At 38.4% G+C, this 19,642-nt stretch overlaps 1 protein-coding gene across 5 annotated transcripts in view; it reads left to right on the top strand.

The window, feature by feature from the left end:
- The window catches only part of adck1 (aarF domain containing kinase 1), a 95,681-nt gene that overhangs the window by 34,820 nt on the left and 41,219 nt on the right, over window positions 1–19,642 (top strand). For all 5 annotated transcript variants that reach the window (XM_055005991.1, XM_055005990.1, XM_055005986.1 and 2 more), the window contains one exon: window positions 5,525–5,728. In XM_055005991.1, coding sequence (XP_054861966.1) covers window positions 5,525–5,728 — 204 coding nt within the window. The remainder of the gene's footprint in view (window positions 1–5,524; window positions 5,729–19,642) is intronic.

The following is a 19,642-nucleotide window of genomic DNA, read 5'->3' as shown; positions in this document are numbered from 1 at the left end:
TAGTTAATGAGATTTCTGAAGTGTCTAGATTTTAGGGCCACTGTAGTAGATAGCAGATCTTCTACCAAACATTTTCCCCTTTTCTTAAAATTAAATTTTCTTTTCGCACAGATAAAAACTGACTTCACTCATTTGCGTCCAGACTAAACTGCAGCACAACTTTAAGTGACAAATCAGAATTTTTGTGCAGGATCTTCACAACAGACCACATATAAAACAGAGTGACATTTTCAAATCCAATCTGAAAATACTGTCCCCTTTTGTATTTATTTCATCACAAACAGATTCTGAATCAGGAGAAACTGCTGCCATGTAAAAGTTTAGTCGTTTATGTCGCTGCTGTATTTTATTATTTAGCAGCAATTCAAAGTTCCTTCTTTTCTTCCTTCTTTCTTATTCCTCCCATCATTCCCTGCTTTGCTTTATCTATTTCATGTCCTGCTTCCTCATTGGCTCAGCCGTCCATCCATTACTCACCACCCTTCACGGTGTACACACACACACACACACACACACACACACACACACACACCTAGCCAGTGTGTAGAAACCCTGAGGCATTGTGCACTGAGCTCCTGTCTCTGTTGTACCTCACATTAACCCATGAGTGGAACTCACCAGCGGCCTGCTCGCTCGCTGCTCGCTCTGCGCATGCGTGGAGTTGGTGGGCGGTGGCGAGCATCAGCCTATCCCAGAGCAGCATTCCCCTCAGGCTGTCAGGAACAGCGTCGCCATGGTGATGTCATCCTCAAGCTGTGAGCCCGCCTCCATCCAACAAAGCATCCTGATGACTGGAGGAGAGGGGAGGCAGATGATCGATGGATGATTAGACCGACTGATGCCACTTTTTATCCTGATCAAGCTTCAAACACGTCGTTCCAGAAACGGCTTCTGGTTTGGAGGCTGTTGATCGGACTGAAGATGAGCAGAACGTCACCATAATATAATAATCACAGCAGTCATAAAAACACTCTAGCAGCACTTTAAAACGCATTTTTATTTTAGTCTCATCAGGATAGAGAAGCATTCACCTTTGGTAGGTTTTCTGACTATCATAGGGCTCCACAAATTATCGGCCTGACAGGTTATCAGATCCAATATTTCCAAGCGTCCTTATTTTTTTTTCTTTTTAAAATAAAAAACAAAAACAAAAAACAAATACCTTTGAAAATGTGCAGCTTCACCCAAACGTCGTCCATCTGATTGGTTACATGATGATACACGTGGAAAAGTTCTCTTAGAATTAAACATCCATCCATCATCTATACACCGTTTAATCCTGACTGAAGGTGACAGGTAACAGCCCATCACAGGTTCACCTGGACAGGTAACAGTCTATCACAGGTTCACCTGGACAGGTAACAGTCTATCACAGGGCTACACATAGAGACAAACAGTCACACTCACATTCACACCTACAGACAATTTAGAATCACCAGTGAACCTCAGCATGTTTCTGGACTGTGGGAGGAAGCTGGAGAACCTGGAGAAAACCCACACATGTACAGGAGAACATGGAGACTCCATGCAGAAAGATCCCAGGAAGGCCGGGACATGAACCAAACCGACGTGACATAAACAAAGACATTTCAATGACGTTTTCTGTTGGAGTTATTAATTTTCACTGTGAATATCCATGCTAGGCCAAAAGTAGGCTGACAGCTGTTTCTCTATTTGTGTCACATTTTAGATCTAATTTGTCCAAACCAGTATTCCATATCCCTTATTCACATTTTGGAAATGCTATTAAGCTATTTAATCCAATTTTAGTTTTGATTTTCATGATTTTTTAATTTATTTTTGCTCCACATTTTCACACTTCCAGTACTGATTTAGTCTCCACTTTCTTTGCTCTCGATTTAATTTGTTTGTTATTGCTCACAATCCCTGTAAAAAAAAAACAAACAAACAAAAAACAACATATATAAACATAACATAAATACAGGACATGGAATACTGGTTTGAATAAATTAGTTTGGGCTCACTTAGAAATGTCATTTTCCAATGAAGATGACATGAAGATAACATGAAATGAATGATAAATCCAGAGTAGACATTGTTAATGTGGTAAATGACTATTCTAGCTGGAAACAGCTGATTTTTAATGGAATATCTCCATAGAGGTACAGAGGAACATTTCCAGCAACCATCACTCCTGTGTTCTAATGCTACATTGTGTTAGCTAATGGTGTTGAAAGGCTCACTGATGATTAGAAAACCCTTGTGCAGTTATGTTAGCACATGGATAAAAGTGTGAGTTTTCATGGAAAACATGGAATTGTGTGGGTGACCCCAAACTTTTGAACGTTGGTGTTCATCTTGATTGTGTGTTATTGTTCTAAATATGTATGTGGAATACTGCAGTGGAGCTTTTTACTGATCTATGAAGATGTAAGCTGCATTTTTTTATGTCATCAGGTGGAGCTAATTTAAATTTGTTGGCTGAAACATGTAAAACCTAGTTATATGTTTAAAATGAACAATCTTGAATGAATATAGAGGCCTAAAAGTCAAATAATTGTGCACAAATTGCAGAGGAGTGACAGGAGTATCTAAAATTTTTACTACTACATCTAACAATCTTCTATTAAAAACACCTTGCAATGTTAAATAATTAATAACGGAATATACAAGGTGGGAAAAAGTAGGCTGACAGTTGTTTCACTGTTTGTTTCACGTTTTACATCTAATTTATCCAAACCGGTGTTTGGCAGTGTTTTACATCATAATCAATGCAATTTTTGTTGATTTTATTTGTAGTTTTATTTGAACTATTAATCCACTAACTTGAACACTATATCAGATCTAAATCAACGTTTTCAATTTCTCGATTTTCTAAAATATATTGAATGAAAGAAATATGTTTTGCATTAAATAATCATCAGGCCTAAGATTGTAGTAAAATATTTAAAATTTTACTGTTATAAAATAACAGGTTTTATTCAGACAGATAGGGGTTTTTGCTAGGTCTGTTTTATTTATTTTAAATCTCATAAATTCAAATTGGGATTTTCTCTTGGATTTACTTTGTTTAATTTCATCCAATGTGAGACTAAATAATAAATCTCAGTAGCAGCTGAAGAGTGTGTTAAAATCATTAGTCGCTGTTTGAGTACCAGAGTTTAGACTTAAATACACTCATTTATTGCTTTGATTTACATAAAATATTCTTTACCGTGTCAGCAGGTAGGAGATGAAGAGTGTGTAAATAAATGTGCAGTTTCTGTGCTATAAACCCGTTCATGGTTCTGCAGAGGTCCTCCTGGAGGGTCTCTGAGCTGAAAGGCTCATCTGGTAATCTCTGGTGGCTTGTTTCTGTCATTGCTTTGTCATCATCGCCCAGATGACACTCATGTCAAACGGTCCTGTGGGAGTGTGTGTGTGTGTGTGTGTGTGTGTGTGTGTGTGTGTGTGTGTGTGTGTGTGTGTGTGTGTGTGTGTGTGTGTGTGTGTGTGTGTGTGTGTGTGTGTGTGTGTGTGTGTGTGTGTGTGTGTGTGTGTGTGTGTGTGTGTGTGTGTGTGTGTGTGTGTGTGTGTGCGCGCGCGCGCGCGTGCGTGCGTGTGTCTGTCGGGGGGTTACAGAGGTTAAGGGGAGCTAATTTCACGCCTTTTTATTTGCACTGGTCTCAGGAGAGGAACTCTCTATAAGCATTATCACTTCCAGCTGGTTCAAATGGGACAGACGGGACAGGACCACCACACACACACACAAACACACACACACACACACACACACACACACACTCAAAGATCTCAGACACCCTCTCGGCCTCTTAATGAAAATAGTGTCTCATTTGATTGTCTGCCTGCTAATTTTCATTGAGATTTTCCATATCCATTGGATTGTTTTACGTTTTATTACAGCTTTTTAAGACTTATTAGCATTGTAACATTAATAATTTAGTTCTCCTTTTTCTTTCTCGTTTCTCCTGTATTTTTCATTTGTTTCTAGGGTCCATTTCTTGTTGTTGTTCTGCTCCAGCAGACTAAAACATTTGTGACATTTTAGTGTTTTTTTCTGCTCAGCTTTGTGTTTGTCCTTTTCCTGTTTCAACACAAAGTTTCTGTGTTCGAGTCTGTGGATGAAATAAAATTAAATAGAATGCAGGATAAAAACGGGATTTTTACACTAAACAAGGATGAAGAGGGGCTAGGCTGATGCCAGGAGTTTACAGGAGTTAATGTTGATCTTTTTTCTTATTTAATTGGTAACTAACTATGAATTACTGATTGGTTTCTGTTTTCTTTAGTATGAGTGTATGTGCATGTAGGTATATATGTGTGTATGTGTATATATATGTGTGTAATTGTATGAAATTGTATGTGATGGATAGATAGATAGATAGATAGATGGATAGATACATAGATACATAGATATATAGATACATAGATAGATACTAATCCTGAGGGAAATTCAAAAATATTTAGGAAACTGGAAATTCTCCATCAATAATTTAAGGAAAGGGGATGGGATTCAATAAGGGTTTATTGCTTCTCACTCCTTTTCGAATATGTAGACCTGGTCCAGAATTGTGGAGTTTTACTTTTGCTCTATGATTTTGTTTTGTATGAATGTTTGTATGTATATGTAATATTAATTCCTTGTTTACTTGGTTCTTGTCTTTACATATTCTAAGTAAATATCTCAATCAAAACATAACAATCCTCCTGTGCGCAAAGTCCAAATAAATGAATTTTCCCACTGAAGTGTGGAAGAACGGACAGTTGTAGACTAGATCTGAATCCCAGTCATTCCAGGTTTTTACAGAGTTGGCGTTCACATCCATCCCTGACCTCTGATATTTCAGTGTGAACATTAACATTACACTGTGTCCTGCTTTGGAACTGTGTGTGACCGTACGTCATTTTAACAAGTAACAAAAACATGGAACAAAAAATCCCATCTGCACAACCGTGAATACCAGTAGAGAGATCTCACATGTTCAGTCTGACACAGAATGGTAGAATTTAATCAAGAAAAAAGCAAAAGTTGAATTTCTTTGATTATTTATTAAATTAAATGACTCGTTAGTTGCAGCTCAGTCAGTCCTGGTTTTAATAGAATCTAGTCACTGCAACAAGTTTATTTTCTAGAGTGAAATAATTGTGAATATGCATCCGAGTTTATAGCTTAAATGAGGTTATTTTCTGCGGCCAAACTGAAAATCACACGAGTAGTTCAAGGATGTCATAAAATTGAAAATCCAGTTATACCTCTTGCTTTTACAATCTTTGCAGTGATATATAGTGTAAGTTTGGTGAATTACTTTAAATCAAATAGCATCGCTGTTACTGTTAGAAGCATAAATAAAGCAGTTAAACTTCTTTAGAAGGTCTTCAGCAGGATCAACCCTCACATAGACGGTGTTTGGCTCCTCACAGCAGAATGACTGCGTTACACGTTAGTCTCATGTCAGAATGTCATGATGGGTACTCTGCAAACTCTTCTGATTTGAGTTACCCTGACAGCCAGGCTTTTTACTCTGTCTCTGATGATTTTTTTCACCTGTTCTGTCTCCTGCAGGTGCATCGGCGATCAGCAGAACGTCTTCGAGACTTGTGTTGCGCCAACCGGGGAACTTTCATCAAGGTCGGCCAGCACCTCGGTGCTCTGGACTACCTGCTGCCTGAAGAATACACGTCCACGCTGAAGGTCCTGCACAGCCGAGCTCCTCAGAGCAGCATGGAGGAGATCCAGCAGGTCATCAGAGAAGACCTGGGGAAGGAGGTGAGTGTGAACGGATCTCTGACATCATGTTAGGTTAGGATCCTGTGAGGACTCAGATCAACGTGAAGCACATTTACACCACCGGTCACTTTTATTCATGTGCTAACATAACTACACTGGAAAAAATGCCCCTCTCAAAACAAGAAAAAAAAAAGCTTATTTCAAGGAACAAAATGTGCCAATAGAACAAGTGAAAATGGCTTGGTAAGATTTTTTGCAATAAGATATGATGTTTAGAATATTGAGATCTTAAAATTAGCTGGGAAAACTTATTTTAAGCTCTATTTTACCAGGATTGTCAAGCTTAGGTGTCTTAAAATAAGCCAGACATGCTTTAAAAAAAATGAAGTTTTTCACTCAAAAATAGATTTTCGCTTTCATGTAACCTCCTAATTTGAGATGTATTAAACCTCCTGCTGTCTTCATTTATGGGCACCAAAAAATATTCTTTCCTCGTCTGAAAAAATCCAAAAAATCAGCAAAAAAATTCACCAAATTTCTGAAAATTTGCAAAACCTTCAGGAAGAAAACTCCAATAATTTCTTAAAAGTTTCCCTTAAAAGTTTTATTTAAAAAAAAATCACCAAAATTTGGCAAGAAAATTCTTGTAAATATTTTCAAAAAAATGAGTAAAAATCATCAGAAAAATCCTAAAAATATCTAAAGTGATTCCATATATATCAGTAAAACTTCTAATATTTTCTTTCAGAACGCTCACATAAACATTTTTTGTGAATGTTCTTAAGAAACATTTTTTAACAGTTCTTTTTTTCCAACAAAAAATGTTCAAAAATTTCCCAAAAATGTTGAAAATGTGGACACCAGAAGTTTCACTGTGAAAATATATGTTTTTTTTCCACATTTTCAAACTTTAAAACGGGTCAATTATGACCCACAGGACGACACAAGGGTTAAACTTATCTTGAGTTTTCTTGTAAAATTCAACTCAAAACAAGATAATTTCAAGATTGTTTGACTTAACAAGATATTTAAGATGCATTGTCTTAAAACAAGTCCCTCTATGTTGCTGAAATGTCACTTGTTAAGTGAATTTATCTTAAATCAAGTGGGATGTTTTTGCAGTGTGCACAAGGGTTTTCTAATCATCAATGAGCCTTTCACTGACATCCCTGACAGATGTGACGTTTATTACTCTACACATTCAGGAACTGGTAGTAGGATGACACAACTCAATGACCGACTGCAATCTTGATGATTTAAATTAAGACTGTGCTTCTTCTATGACCAGTCAGTTCTCTGCAGACAACGCCGTGTCTCAGGTGTTGGTAATAAATAAATATTCATCAGAGCGATCACAAACTGAACAGTGTTAACAGGTTTAGTCTTTTAGAATGATAATGCACTAAAAGTGGTAATGAAAAAAACACGAAAACAATATAAATTTCCACAAATCTGCTCAATAAAGCAGCAAAAAGGTGATTAGTAAACCAGCCGCAGCCAGTTGGACTTCACAGTGAAACAGGTCTGACAACCAGGAAATTATCGAACAATCTTCTTTCATTCTTATTTTTGTTTTACAGATCTCATGTCTTTGCTGAAAAAGATAATTTTTTTTTGGTATTTTAACTACAGCTGCTTAGGATCAAGTCATCTTCTAATGTGGATTTTTTTTGGCCTAATTTGCTAAATTCCAACATTTTTTGCAGAAACTGATAAATCATTCTGTGATGTGTGGTGACCTTAAACTTGTCCTTCAACATCTAAGAATCCTGTGAAACAATAAATAAATCTAGTTATCATCCAGCATGAGTTCTGAATATTGCTGAACATTCAGAGCATTTTATTATTTGTTAAAGTTCAGTTGTGAGAATCTCCACCTGTACAGTAAACGTTGGAGCGCTCTCTGGTGATTCACACGGAACACATTCATGCTTTTATTCGCTTTGCATGTTCATCCTGTTTTTATTCTCTCTGCGTTTAATGCCTTCATGTTTGTATTTTATGTCTTGGAGTCTGGTTTATGTGTCGGCTCAGGTTTTGACGCCTCTCTGGTTCTCTGAAGATGAGAGCATGAGCTGGTTCCTGCATCTGCACTTTGGAGGAAGCAGAAAAAAAGGGCCAATAAAGCAGAAGTGGATCCGTCTGACATTCTGTCCTTGTTTCATTTCATAACCGAGCCATCCTCCTGAAGATGCTGTTAATGCTGCTGTTAGTACAGAACGCAGCGTTTGCTCTCCAACCAGTTGTTATGACAGCCTTTTAGAGCCTGCAGGAGGGAAGGCAATTATTCTGTTATTCTTTGATACAGTACATTGGTCCTCTCCTCCAAGCACACACTTCTCCAGTGTGAGTGTGTTACAGAAAGGGCTTTGCTATACATGCTAGGAGTAGATTATAATAATAATATAAGATATTATTATATTATATCAGAAAAGACTGGAACAGTGAACATGTTTCTGTTATGACAGAGTTCTTAAATGCTTAAATTAGACTAAATCTTTCTGTAACTAGATTCTGAAATATACCACAGCATGTTTTTAGTCACATTTACACCAAGGTACACGACTGTTCAAAAGTTTGGGGTCATCCAGACAATTCCATGTTCTCCAAGAAAACTCCCACTTTTATCCATGTGCTAACATAACTGCACAAGGGTTTTCTAATCATCAATGAGCCTTTCAACACCATTAACTAACACAATGTAGCATTAGAACACAGGAGTGATGGTTGCTGGAAATGTTCCTCTGTACCTCTATGGAGATATTCCATTAAAAATCAGTTGTTTCCAGCTAGAATAGTCATTTACCACATTAACAATATCTAGACTGTATTTATCATTCATTTAATGTCATCTTCATAAAAAAACAGTTTTTCTTTCAAAAATAAGGACATTTCTAAGTGACCCAAACTTTTGAACGTTAGTGTATGTATCCCTTTAATATTTGGATGATGTGGGTGATTGTAACTGACAGATAGTGGTCTGTGGCAATGCTTGGTTTTTAAATGATGCACATATGTGAAGCAGATACTGATCAAAGTTGTCAGATATCATCTCAGTGTTTTCTCTTGATGTGTACTCTGTAGAACCATTCCAGAAAGAGTTGACTGCTTCAGAGCACATAGACTAAACATACTGTTGCAGTTTTTTCTGCTTCTTGTGTATTTTTTCGTGCTGCTCCTCTGTCTCCTCTGTAACTGTGAACAAACTGTGAAAAAAAGACGTCCAGAGAATTAGACATTTCATTCACTCCCTGGAGGTCTTTTTTTTCTTTTAGCAGGCTAGTTCAATAACGTGGTGCAGTGACTCATGGGCCGGTCGATGGGATTTCACACTACATAGGTTTAACACTATAGTTGGAAAATATTTGTTTCAGAATCACAAAACTTTATTGATCCCTATCAGGAAATTTAATAAGAAATATCCATTATACTATAATACAGTCATACCATACATTTAGATTTATAGTGAAGTTTTATTTGAACAGTAAGTTTCTTCTGTTGGAAATAAACAAGTTCCAGATGTTAAAACATTGTGGTCAAGATGGTAATTACCCTGCCAAGGAACGTGACGGAGTTATGTGATGATCGGCGTCTGTCTGTCTGTCTGTTAGTCTGTTAGCCTGTTAGCAGCATTACTCAAAAACAGACTAACCCTTTTTCAGGGCAGCCTTCTCTTCTTCTCTACTCTTATCTTGTTCTGAAATACTTGGAGTTTTTCTGCGTGTATGTCACGTGGTTCTTCTTTGTGATGGTCTCCAGATCCTTGAGGTTGAAGGCTTCCTCTCCATCTCTCTGGTCTTCAGTTCCTCCACAGATTCTTGATGGGATTCAGGTCTGGACTCGTTCACTCCAACGTGGTGATACTGTTTCGTGTTCACATGTTCTCAGACACTTTGGCTGAATGCTTCAGATCATTTCTCTTTTCTCGTGATGCCGTTTAATTTTAAAGGTTTCCCCTCAGCTGAAAAACAGTCCCAAAGCATTCCATTCCCACCACCTCTCCTGGCTGTGGAGATGATGTTCTTGGGTTTGGAAGCTTCTCCTTTCTTTGACCAAATCAAAGTCATGGCTCTGTGTCCAGACAGCTCCATTTTCCTGTTATTTGATCACAATACTGATGACTAAAAGTGTTCTTTGTACGGTGAGAATTTAAATGGCCACATATCTTGGAGGAGTGGAGTGGTCCTTGGTCCATGGAGACCAGCCTTGTTCAGAGTCTGCTGGAGTGTCTGACTGAGATGTTGGTACTAGAGCTGGTCACACTCATCAGGATTGTCTTGGTGATGATCCGTGGATTTGTTTTGACCTCTACCATTATTGGAGGGACCCTTTGAGAAGCGTGAAACACTTTGTATTTTTTGACGCTACTTTGCACTTTGGCCTCTGGCATTTGAAAACACTTAAGTATGACTTTATAGCCTTTCTACATCTTATGAGCACCCTTATGCACAGCTCTCCTTCAGCGATAGACCCTTTTAGCAGCTCTCTAAGCTCTTTGGTTTGAGCTGTGACATATGATTGATGAGATACAGGCAACAGAACTACTGTCGTGTCAGTTTATAGTGGATTAAAATGCTGTAGATAGCGGCGGAAATTCTCATCCAGTGAATAATTTGAATGAACGTGGCCTTTTTAGGCAGAATGTGAGAAAAATTGAAATAGTACAACTTTACTGTTAGCGTCTTTCATGCAATGACCCACCACTTTTTTTTAAATCACTTGTTTATGTGCTTTCAAAAAAGGCTGTATATAAACTGTATATAATTATTTTATATCAAATTACACACAGCAACTTTCACCAAATTTCATCAAAGCTTAGTTAAATATTTTTTGTCTTACTGTTTTTTCCTACTGTGAGGCTGATCAGTGGTTAGTTCTGTCACCTCAGAGCTAGTAGAGCCCTGGTTCACATCCCGGCCTTCCTGTGATCTTTCTGCATGGAGTCTCCATGTTCTCCTGTTCATTTGTGGGTTTTCTCCAGGTTCTCCAGCTTCCTCCCACAGTCCAAAAACATTACTCTTTTGCAGATTTTAACCTTAAATTCTGCTTTCTTTACCATTTAGTGTATTTAGTGAATTTCTATTTGTCTTAGAATAGCTCTGGTAAAATCTATTTATTAAATATTCAGACAGGAGTTGACTGCTACTGACTGTCTTGTCAGTGTCATTTTCATTTTGTGGAGTGTCAGTCAGTACAGTGTGCACGATGAATGCAGTCATTGCCTTTGAGGCGTGGATGCTGAACACTCAACTGTTCTGTCAGCCGGCAGCCTCTGACTCTCAGTCCCTGGATCTGATAGGACATATTTTCAGACTCGAGGAGAAAAAAATGAGTAGCTCACTATGCCATGGACCATCACAAGTATGTTTCTGTTTATAAGAGCATATCCAATGCACGTGCACTGATAATAATAATAATATTACTAATAATGAGTGTGTAATTCAAAGTAACACTCGATTTGCCAACAATGCTTCACGCTACACCGTCATTTTACAGCACTGTACCTGCAGGATCAGCAATCAAAGGCAGCCCTGGTATTCAGGGGAAACTGCATAGATTTTCTCAGTAACCCTCAGAGATAAATTATCAGACTGGTGGCATATTTTTTTATATTTTTCTTTCAAATTGCCCTCCTCTAATTCAAAGCTATGGAGTTTTCTCTGCTGTCTAGTTCATGTTTTTTAATTAAGGTACACATTCAGTTTGATTTCTTCCGGTGTCTATGTGGGGCGTCATTATCCCTGAAAAGATGGTGATGTAACTCTTGTGTCTACAAAGAGGGCAGCAGAATGAATCAGCCCTCCTCCCTTTTGGAGTGGCGGGAAAAGAAGTGACACTGATGAGCTGTACCAGGCAGCTCTGGAGTCAGCGGAGCAGCTTCAGCATCGTTTCCGTTTGACTAAACATGTTTTTTTTTAACACGTGTATGCATTCTCATGTCTGTTGGATCTTCTCGTAGACACGTAGTGAGCAGAGAGAGTGGTGCCGTGCTGTTTTCAGCACCATTTGTAGTGACATATGCATTCCCACTGTGCATGGATTTGGAGAGCCGTGACTTCTGGCTGTCATTTCCCCTCTACAGTGAAACCGCCGAAAAGCCAGCGAGTGCAATATGTTGTTTTACCAAACAGAATCTGCTTCCAGGCTGAATATTACACCGTGTTAGTGGTGAGACATGACAAAAGAAAAAATGAGTGCATCATGGGTACTTAGGGTCCTGTCCAGGCAGGATGGCACAAGTATAGGGACATCTGTGGACATGGACACTCAGGAAGTGACAGTAGTAGTAAGCCCAAAAATAAATCATGATGTGAAGCTCTCTGCTGGGGATGTCATGTTTTCTAGTTAGACTGGTTAAATCTGATAAAAGTACTCGTCTTGATTTAAGCAGTGCAGTGGTATTCTTTAACTGACTTTAGTTTTTTGTCAACAGCGATAACCATTACTGTAGTAACAGCTGGAACCAGATGTCCTCCAGCTAGGACTGTTAATACAGACACAACTGATAGCTGAGTGGAGTAATGCCTCCCTCTGGTCACTGGGGCTGTAGGCATCCAAAAAAAATCTAGTCAACTGAATTTATACAAACTCTTCAACCCGCTGATTGGTTGAGAAAAACAAATCTATCATTTCTAGATGAACTCTGGTGTACTCTACCTGCTACTCTTATTGTTCTAAATGAACATAAAACCCAGTATTTGCAATAAATGAAAGATTATTTTTCCACTGAAATGATAGCAGCAGACTGGGAGCAGACCAGCTGCCCATACTCATAAGATTTCTGAAAATATAATGTATCAACTGGTGATCACAGCACATAACTGTTTTTAGAGAATCTGCTGCGTTGGTTGTTGAGCTGGGATGTTCAAGCTGCTGTTTGCAAAGTTTACACCTGACTTTTTAGTCAATGCAGTGACTTGATTAACTTGCTGTCAGTTAGTTTGGAGCTGACTACATTAAGTTAGACCCAGAAGTCTCCATTAGGCTGGGAGGGTTCAAGGTTTTAAAAACACAAAGTAAGCAAAGTGCTCTCTGCTATTACTACCACCACCAACAACTCATGGAGTATTCCTTTATCGCTTTACTCCTTATGACAGTAACACTGGCATTCGTCTGACTGTGTTGGATGAGAGCTTATCGGCCAACCGGTGACCTGGACCCGACAGCTCTACTAGTCACTCCAGTTGTTCTTAACTGCCCTGGATGTGTTGTCAGATTGTTAATACCAGAAACAACAACTGATGCTAGTTTCAGAATGTTTTTTTTTTTTTAGATATTCAAAGACTCTTTATATGATCAGTTGAAAAAGATCCTGGATAACTAAAGACACACTAAAGGCACACGTTAGCACAGAATAAGGAAATCTAAGTTTAGAATAACCTCTTGAACAAAGCGTCAAGGAAAAGAGTTTGAATATATATAAAGGTCAGACCAAAAAAACCCCAAAACCAAGCACCAACTAAAGACTAGGGTGGCAGTACTGAAGTGTAGTTACTGTTCTTGATAATAAAAATAATTATAATAACACATTATTTGTTTTGCTGCATTGCCAGTTTAGGTGGTCCATTAATAATAAATAGAAAATGGCATCAGAGGTGGTAAAGAGGTCAAGGAGGATGATGATGGTCAGAAGGTGTGCTGCGATTAGATCAGTAATGTTTGACGAGGGCTGTTTATGTGCTGTTTTTGAATGGAAACAAGCAGAAATTGCTAAAATGAGGTTATTGCTATGTAGGTGGACCTCCTGTTTGCATTTTATAGATGACTGGAATGATCGCTGGTATCTGAACCAGTGATTCTGAGAATTAGGATGACAGAAATAGTTGATAGTGATGCAGGAACAGTTGCGGTGGGCTGGCAGGGGTTAACCATGGCTGTTATAACTGGGGAAATAGAGGGCATCCAGGCCTTCACCAGGATGGACAGCAGTCCTGGACATCCTGATGAGTTCAGTGATGTTTTCAGCTGATTAAAGTTCAAAAGCTGGAAAGCAGAGGAGCCAGGGTTCCTCTGGGGAGAGTCGGGTTGTGCTGGTGGAGAAGAGGTCAACGGTTACTGGATGCTCATAATGCTGGAAGTGAAAATATCCCAAAATGTTTTACATTGTGTAGTGGAGATGAAGTGAGAAGTGTTTTCTGCAGGCTGAGGCAGTTTGTTAATGGTGGAAAATAAAGTCTGCATGTTATTCTGTCCAGAGTTAATAATGTTAGCACAATAGGAGGATTTAGCAGCACTGAGAACATTCTGATAGCAGATGGTCAGAGGAAATTTGCTGTTGAACAAGTACTTTTTTTTACTTTAAGGCATCAGCCCAGTGTTTTTAGCTGCAGAAGCCCCCTGGTGCACCAAGGCCAGGCCCTAGTAAACAAATATACCCCAACAGCACCCAATGAAACATTTGGCAAATGAGATGCAGCTGAGTTTCCCCAGTGACAGGTTAACAGCGGTCAAAAAATACAACATGGAAGTCTCTGGAAATAGTGGATGACCACATATTTCTCTCAGAGGAGAAAGAAAGTCCTCAATCGACTCTTCTGAGTTTTCAGCAAATTCAAATAAGAAAAAATCAAAAACAAAGAAAACAAATAAACTACCGTTCAAGAGTTTGGGGTCACTTAGAAATGTCCTTATTTTTGAAAGAAAAGCATTTTTTTTTTCAGTGAAGATAACATGAAATGAATGATAAATCCAGTGCAGACATTGTTAATGTGGTAAATGACTATTGTAGCTGGAAACAGCTGATTTTTAATGGAATATCTCCATAGGGGTACAGAGGAACATTTCCAGCAACCATCACTCCTGTGTTCTAATGCTACATTGCGTTAGCTAATGGTGTTGAAAGACTCATTGATGATTAGAAAACCCTTGTGCAGTTATGTTAGCACATGGATAAAAGTGGGAGTTTTCATGGAAAACATGAAATTGTCTGGATGACTCCAAACTTTTGAACAGTAATGTAGATTTATAAAATTGGAAAAGAGAGAAAAAAAAAATGAAAAAAGACAAAAGTTCTGTTTAGAATCTAAACCTATTCAGCCGAAGGCCCAGTTCCTTCTGCAGTTACGGTGAAGGTGAATAATTTACAGTATTTCTATGCAGATTCCTCGTTTACCAGACTGTGAGCCTTCTGGTAAGAGTTGAAGCTGTGATTTCCTCTCCTCAGTGAAGTAATCTCTTAGTTGCTCTCTTCTGTGCTGTGATGATTTCTGCGTCTTCATCCAGCTGGGGCTGTGGCCGGCCGCCAGCAGCTCAAACGGCCACCTCGCCTTGCTGACACAGACACCGATGTGTTGCCGTCCAACTGTGGGGCCTCGGGGGCCGTTTTATTTGTGCCATAACTCATTTCAGGGAACGTATGTCACTGCGGGTCTGCCCTGTAGGAGCGGGGCCCACACGCATACATTAGCATGTTTATTAACTCCACAGCTCAGATTAACATAAGCAGTGACTGGGTGGTGGGATGTGAGAACCAGAGGCTGCAGACCCACAACACTGCTAGTAGGGCACACAGTGCAAACATAATAATGAGCTCGGGCCATTAGTAGCAACCTTCTGTTTAAGCGTTATACAAAATTGAATTTTACTAATTGGTAATGTTTAAATATCACTGGATTATTTCAGACTTCTTTCTTTCTTAAAGTGACAGGCTCATCGAAGAAATTACACCTTCCCTTAACCTATGAAAGAACTTTTTGTATGTCAGATCCCATTGGAAGCTCATGGTAATAGTGGGTAGACACTGGTGGGTGCAGACAATTTCATTCCATTTAGCATATTTGCATAATGAATAAGTCAGCTGTTCCCACACAGGATCTCATGCTGCTTGTATAATTTATCATTCGATGGCATCTTCTACAGGCTCATGTTCAGCCTGTACCTGATGGGCCAAAATCATGTTCAAATTAGCCTCTTTCATGTTTCACTAGGTGCAAACAGCAGGGGAATTCTCCCCCATGGTGCAGTTTGAAATACAAATATGGAGGAAGATATCCAATCTAAGCCTGGTAAATACAGCAGAAGAATGAAGCCGACACAAGGATCTGTTCTTTTACTTCCATACATTCAGTAAAACCTTCATTATGTCCAGCTTGTTGTGTTGGTTAGAGGCATTGTTGGGTTTGTAACAAATGATCCTCACATCAACAACTCACATGAGCTTTACTGTCATTTTCTAATGAGAGCAGCTTTAGTTTCATTAGGTAAAAATCTGACATCTACCCTGTTCCTGTTTGCTAGCCGTCTTTATTGAACCAGGCTGTGACGCTGATAAAATGTACAACAAATGTAAACTGATAAAATACACAGCAAGAAATAAAAAGTAGACATTAGGATCATTGATTACTACGTGAAGTAAATATGGAGTCTACCTGAAGGTCTGGCCCTGCACACTGCATGTTAGAGTCCGTCTGTCTGTCCGTCCGTCCGTCTGGTCTGGAGGGATAAAGGTTTGATGTTCCAGGACCTGTGGGACTGAACCCACTCTTTGTGGCGTCCTCCTACAAAGTTAATAGTTGAGGTGGAGATTTGTCTTTTTCTGGATTTAGTCGTTAAAGGTCTTATCTTTAGGAGCTCTTTGATATGAGGCTGAATTCACTAGTATTCAGTAGTGAATCTGTGACTGCGAGCCACCCAGCTACTCTGAACGTCTTCAGTCTGGTCAAACATGTCTACGGTTGTGGACAAACACCTCCATCTCTGATCGAAAAAGCCTTGATGTTTACGGCCAAACTGTAGTTCTTCTCTAACGTTTCTTTTTGTGGACAGCACATTTTGGGGTTCCTCTTTTTTGCATCATACTCTCTGCTCTTGGGCTAAATTTGAAAGTTTAGTTTAAATATATGTTTTTAATCCATTGCCAGCCTCATAGACATTACCAGCCTTTTTTTTTTTTTTTCTGAAGGCCTTAAATTTTTAGATCTTGACATGATGGTACCACATTAGCAAAGAGAACAGCATATTCTAGATGTCAGAGGTTTAAATATCACACGTTCCACCTGTCACTCCCTCATTAGATTCTAATGGTCCTCACCTAATATACAACCTCTGATCTGATGGATTTGAAGGTGTGATACATGTACTTACTTTTACCATTGGTCTGATCTTTTCTGTATTAATTTAAAACAGGGGTGTCCAACATGCAGCCCGTGGGCCAAAACCGGTCCTCCAGAGGGTCCAACCCGGCTCTCAAAGTGTAAAAATTCCAGAGAAGACATTAAGTGCAGATTGTAAATTAGTAAAACTATAAATTTAAAATCATTTCTAGACCATGGCAAGTTGTTTTGATCATAAAGTAAAATACTAGATTGTTCATTGTTTTTTTGTCATTTTGTGTCTCGTTTTTGTAATATTTTTGTGTCTTTTGTTGTTTGTCTCATGTTTTTGTCATTTTGTATTTCCTTTCTGTCTTGCTTGTGTTTTTTGTCTTATTTTTGTCATTTTGCGTTTTGCGTTATTTATTTGTCTCGTTTTTGTCGTTTTGTGTCTTTTTTTGTCTTGCATTTGTCTATTTTTTTTGTTTTGCTTCTCGCTGTTGTCATTTTTTGTTTCATTTTTGTCATTTGTCCATTTTTTTGTCATTTGTGACTTTTTTGTGTAACTTTTTGTCTTTTGGTTTCTCGTTTTATTTTGTGTCTCATTTTTCTAATATTTTGTATTGTTTTTGTTTTTGTTGCCTTTTGTCTTTTTTTTAATCTGACTTTTGTCATTTGGTCATAAAGTAAAATACTATATCATTTACTTCCAGATGTCTGTGACTAAATGTGTTCCTTTGTAGACACTCTGTGATCTGTAGATTGTAATGTGGAAATGATAAACTGAGGCATAATATTGCCTCAACTGAATTTATTTTTCTTAAGATATTTCAGGTCGTTCATAATGTTTTGTAAAAAGATAATTCCTTAAATATGAACATTTTTGCACTAAAACAAAGGAAAAATTTGGAGTTATTATAAGAGTATTTATAGGTTTTTATGCTGTAATTTTATTGGTCCGGCCCACTTGAGATCAAATTGGGCTGAATGTGGAACCTGGACTAAAATGAGTTTGACATGACTGATTTAAATTATGAAATAAATGCAAAGTGTTTGTCAGTAAAATTGTGTTTTCACTGAAGCCACTCATTCAAAGAGCATCAAGTGTTTGCTTGTTCTAATATGTTCAAAATAAACCTTTTCCATGAGATGGTTGTACATATTTTTTCCCCTAATTTTTTCCGATAAACAGGTCTTGAAGTGTTTAGGTCATGTGATGTGTGACTCTAAACAGAAGCAGCGTTCTTTGTGCTGCTCGCTGCCTTTTAACAGATTTGTATCCATAAGGCGGGGCTGCCTCAGGGCGTCATCGAGGTTCCAAAGCATACAATAAGTCTGTTCCAATAAGTCCAGGTCCTCTGGGAAGCCTCTTTAACCTTCAAACCCACACACTAATTAATGTGTGTGCATTTTGTGAGTCCACAGAGATGAGTGGAAGCTAATGAGGGACTACCTCTGCTCAAAGGGCACACTGGGCGCTAAACGCTCGGTGCTGTGATAGAGATATGTGGGTGGGCTGAGCGGATCGCATCTTTACAGAGACGACTTCAAACCCTCAGTCTGTCTCTGCATTTTCAGATTAGATTAATAAGCCTCTTACTGTGTACAATCAGCAGTGATATAATATAAAAATTATCTCAGTAGTTCTTTTAGAAACAGCACAGACATGCAGAGTCTTTACTGACCCTCATGGTTCCAGAGCATCTTGTGTCGTCGTTCTTTTCTATAAACGTCACGTTTTGTCCACTTCCGAAGTCAATTACCATGTTCTTTGTTTTGGTAGCATTTTGTTCATGGAAATTACTCTAAGAGGCCAGACAGAGCTCTTCAGTCCACCTTCTGTAATTACTTCCTGAATTAAGCACTCTGTTGTTCAGCAGCAGATTTTATTCTTAATGGACCAGTTACTCCTTTATTTAGGAGTGTATAGAGACGGTTTCTCCTTCCAACGCTCCTGTGTTTGGAAGGAGAAAGACAGCTTTTATTTCAACATTATGCATCATATTTTTAGAGAAATAATTAGACCACTTTATATCATATTAAACAACAGGTTGTTAGTTGTTAGTTCTCATTAATAAAGTAGAATAAGATTTACACCCAGACAATGTCACATTTTCCATGAAAACTCCCACTTTTATCCATGTACTAACATAACTGCACAAGGGTTTTCTAATCATCAATTAGCCTTTCAACACCATCAGCTAACACAATGTAGCATTAGAACACAGGAGTGATGGTTGCTGGAAATGTTCCTCTGTACCCCTATGGAGATATTCCATTAAAAATCAGCCGATTCCAGCTAGAATAGTCGTTTCCCACATTAACAATCTGTTGTGGCTGTTTAACAGCCCATTGTGACAGCTCTGTTACAGCTGGTGCCTTGTGTTTATCATGGATGGCAACTTCAGAAAAGTAGATGTGTGATGATGTCACATACAGCTTGTCAACGACCACATCAGGTTTTTAGAACCCTTGTAGCTTCATGTATTAACTGGGCTCTTCATACAGAGCTTCATGATGCTCATTTAAATATTGTAAAACAATCAGTTGTGTTTGTGTTCTCTGCTGACAGAGAACCTGTCTTCAGTGATTCTTTCCTCGCTGAAATATTTCCATATAAGTGGTTTCTTTTTTGAAAAGAAATCTTTCTTTTCAGTGTTTCTGTCCTGTTCCTCACTGTGCACATGTAGAACCTGCATGTCGACAAACTCTAAACAACCGTCTATCCATGCATCCTTAAATCAGATTAAATGATGTTCTATCAGTGTTATTTTGCAGAAGAAAATGAAAACCGTATGAGTTTTCTTTTTGCATGTGTTCATTATGAGTTCTTTTGCTTTGCTGCACTTCCTGTGATGTAACTATATACTCATTGCAAACCTGAAGCCATGTCCCATGCAACACTAGTTGGTATTATATTGAA

Source organism: Amphiprion ocellaris, chromosome 20 (genome assembly GCF_022539595.1).
Source record: "Amphiprion ocellaris isolate individual 3 ecotype Okinawa chromosome 20, ASM2253959v1, whole genome shotgun sequence".
In the NCBI taxonomy this organism is placed as follows: domain Eukaryota; kingdom Metazoa; phylum Chordata; class Actinopteri; family Pomacentridae; genus Amphiprion; species Amphiprion ocellaris.
Note: the sequence above shows the minus strand (reverse complement) of the source record. Positions and strands in the feature narration are given on the sequence as shown.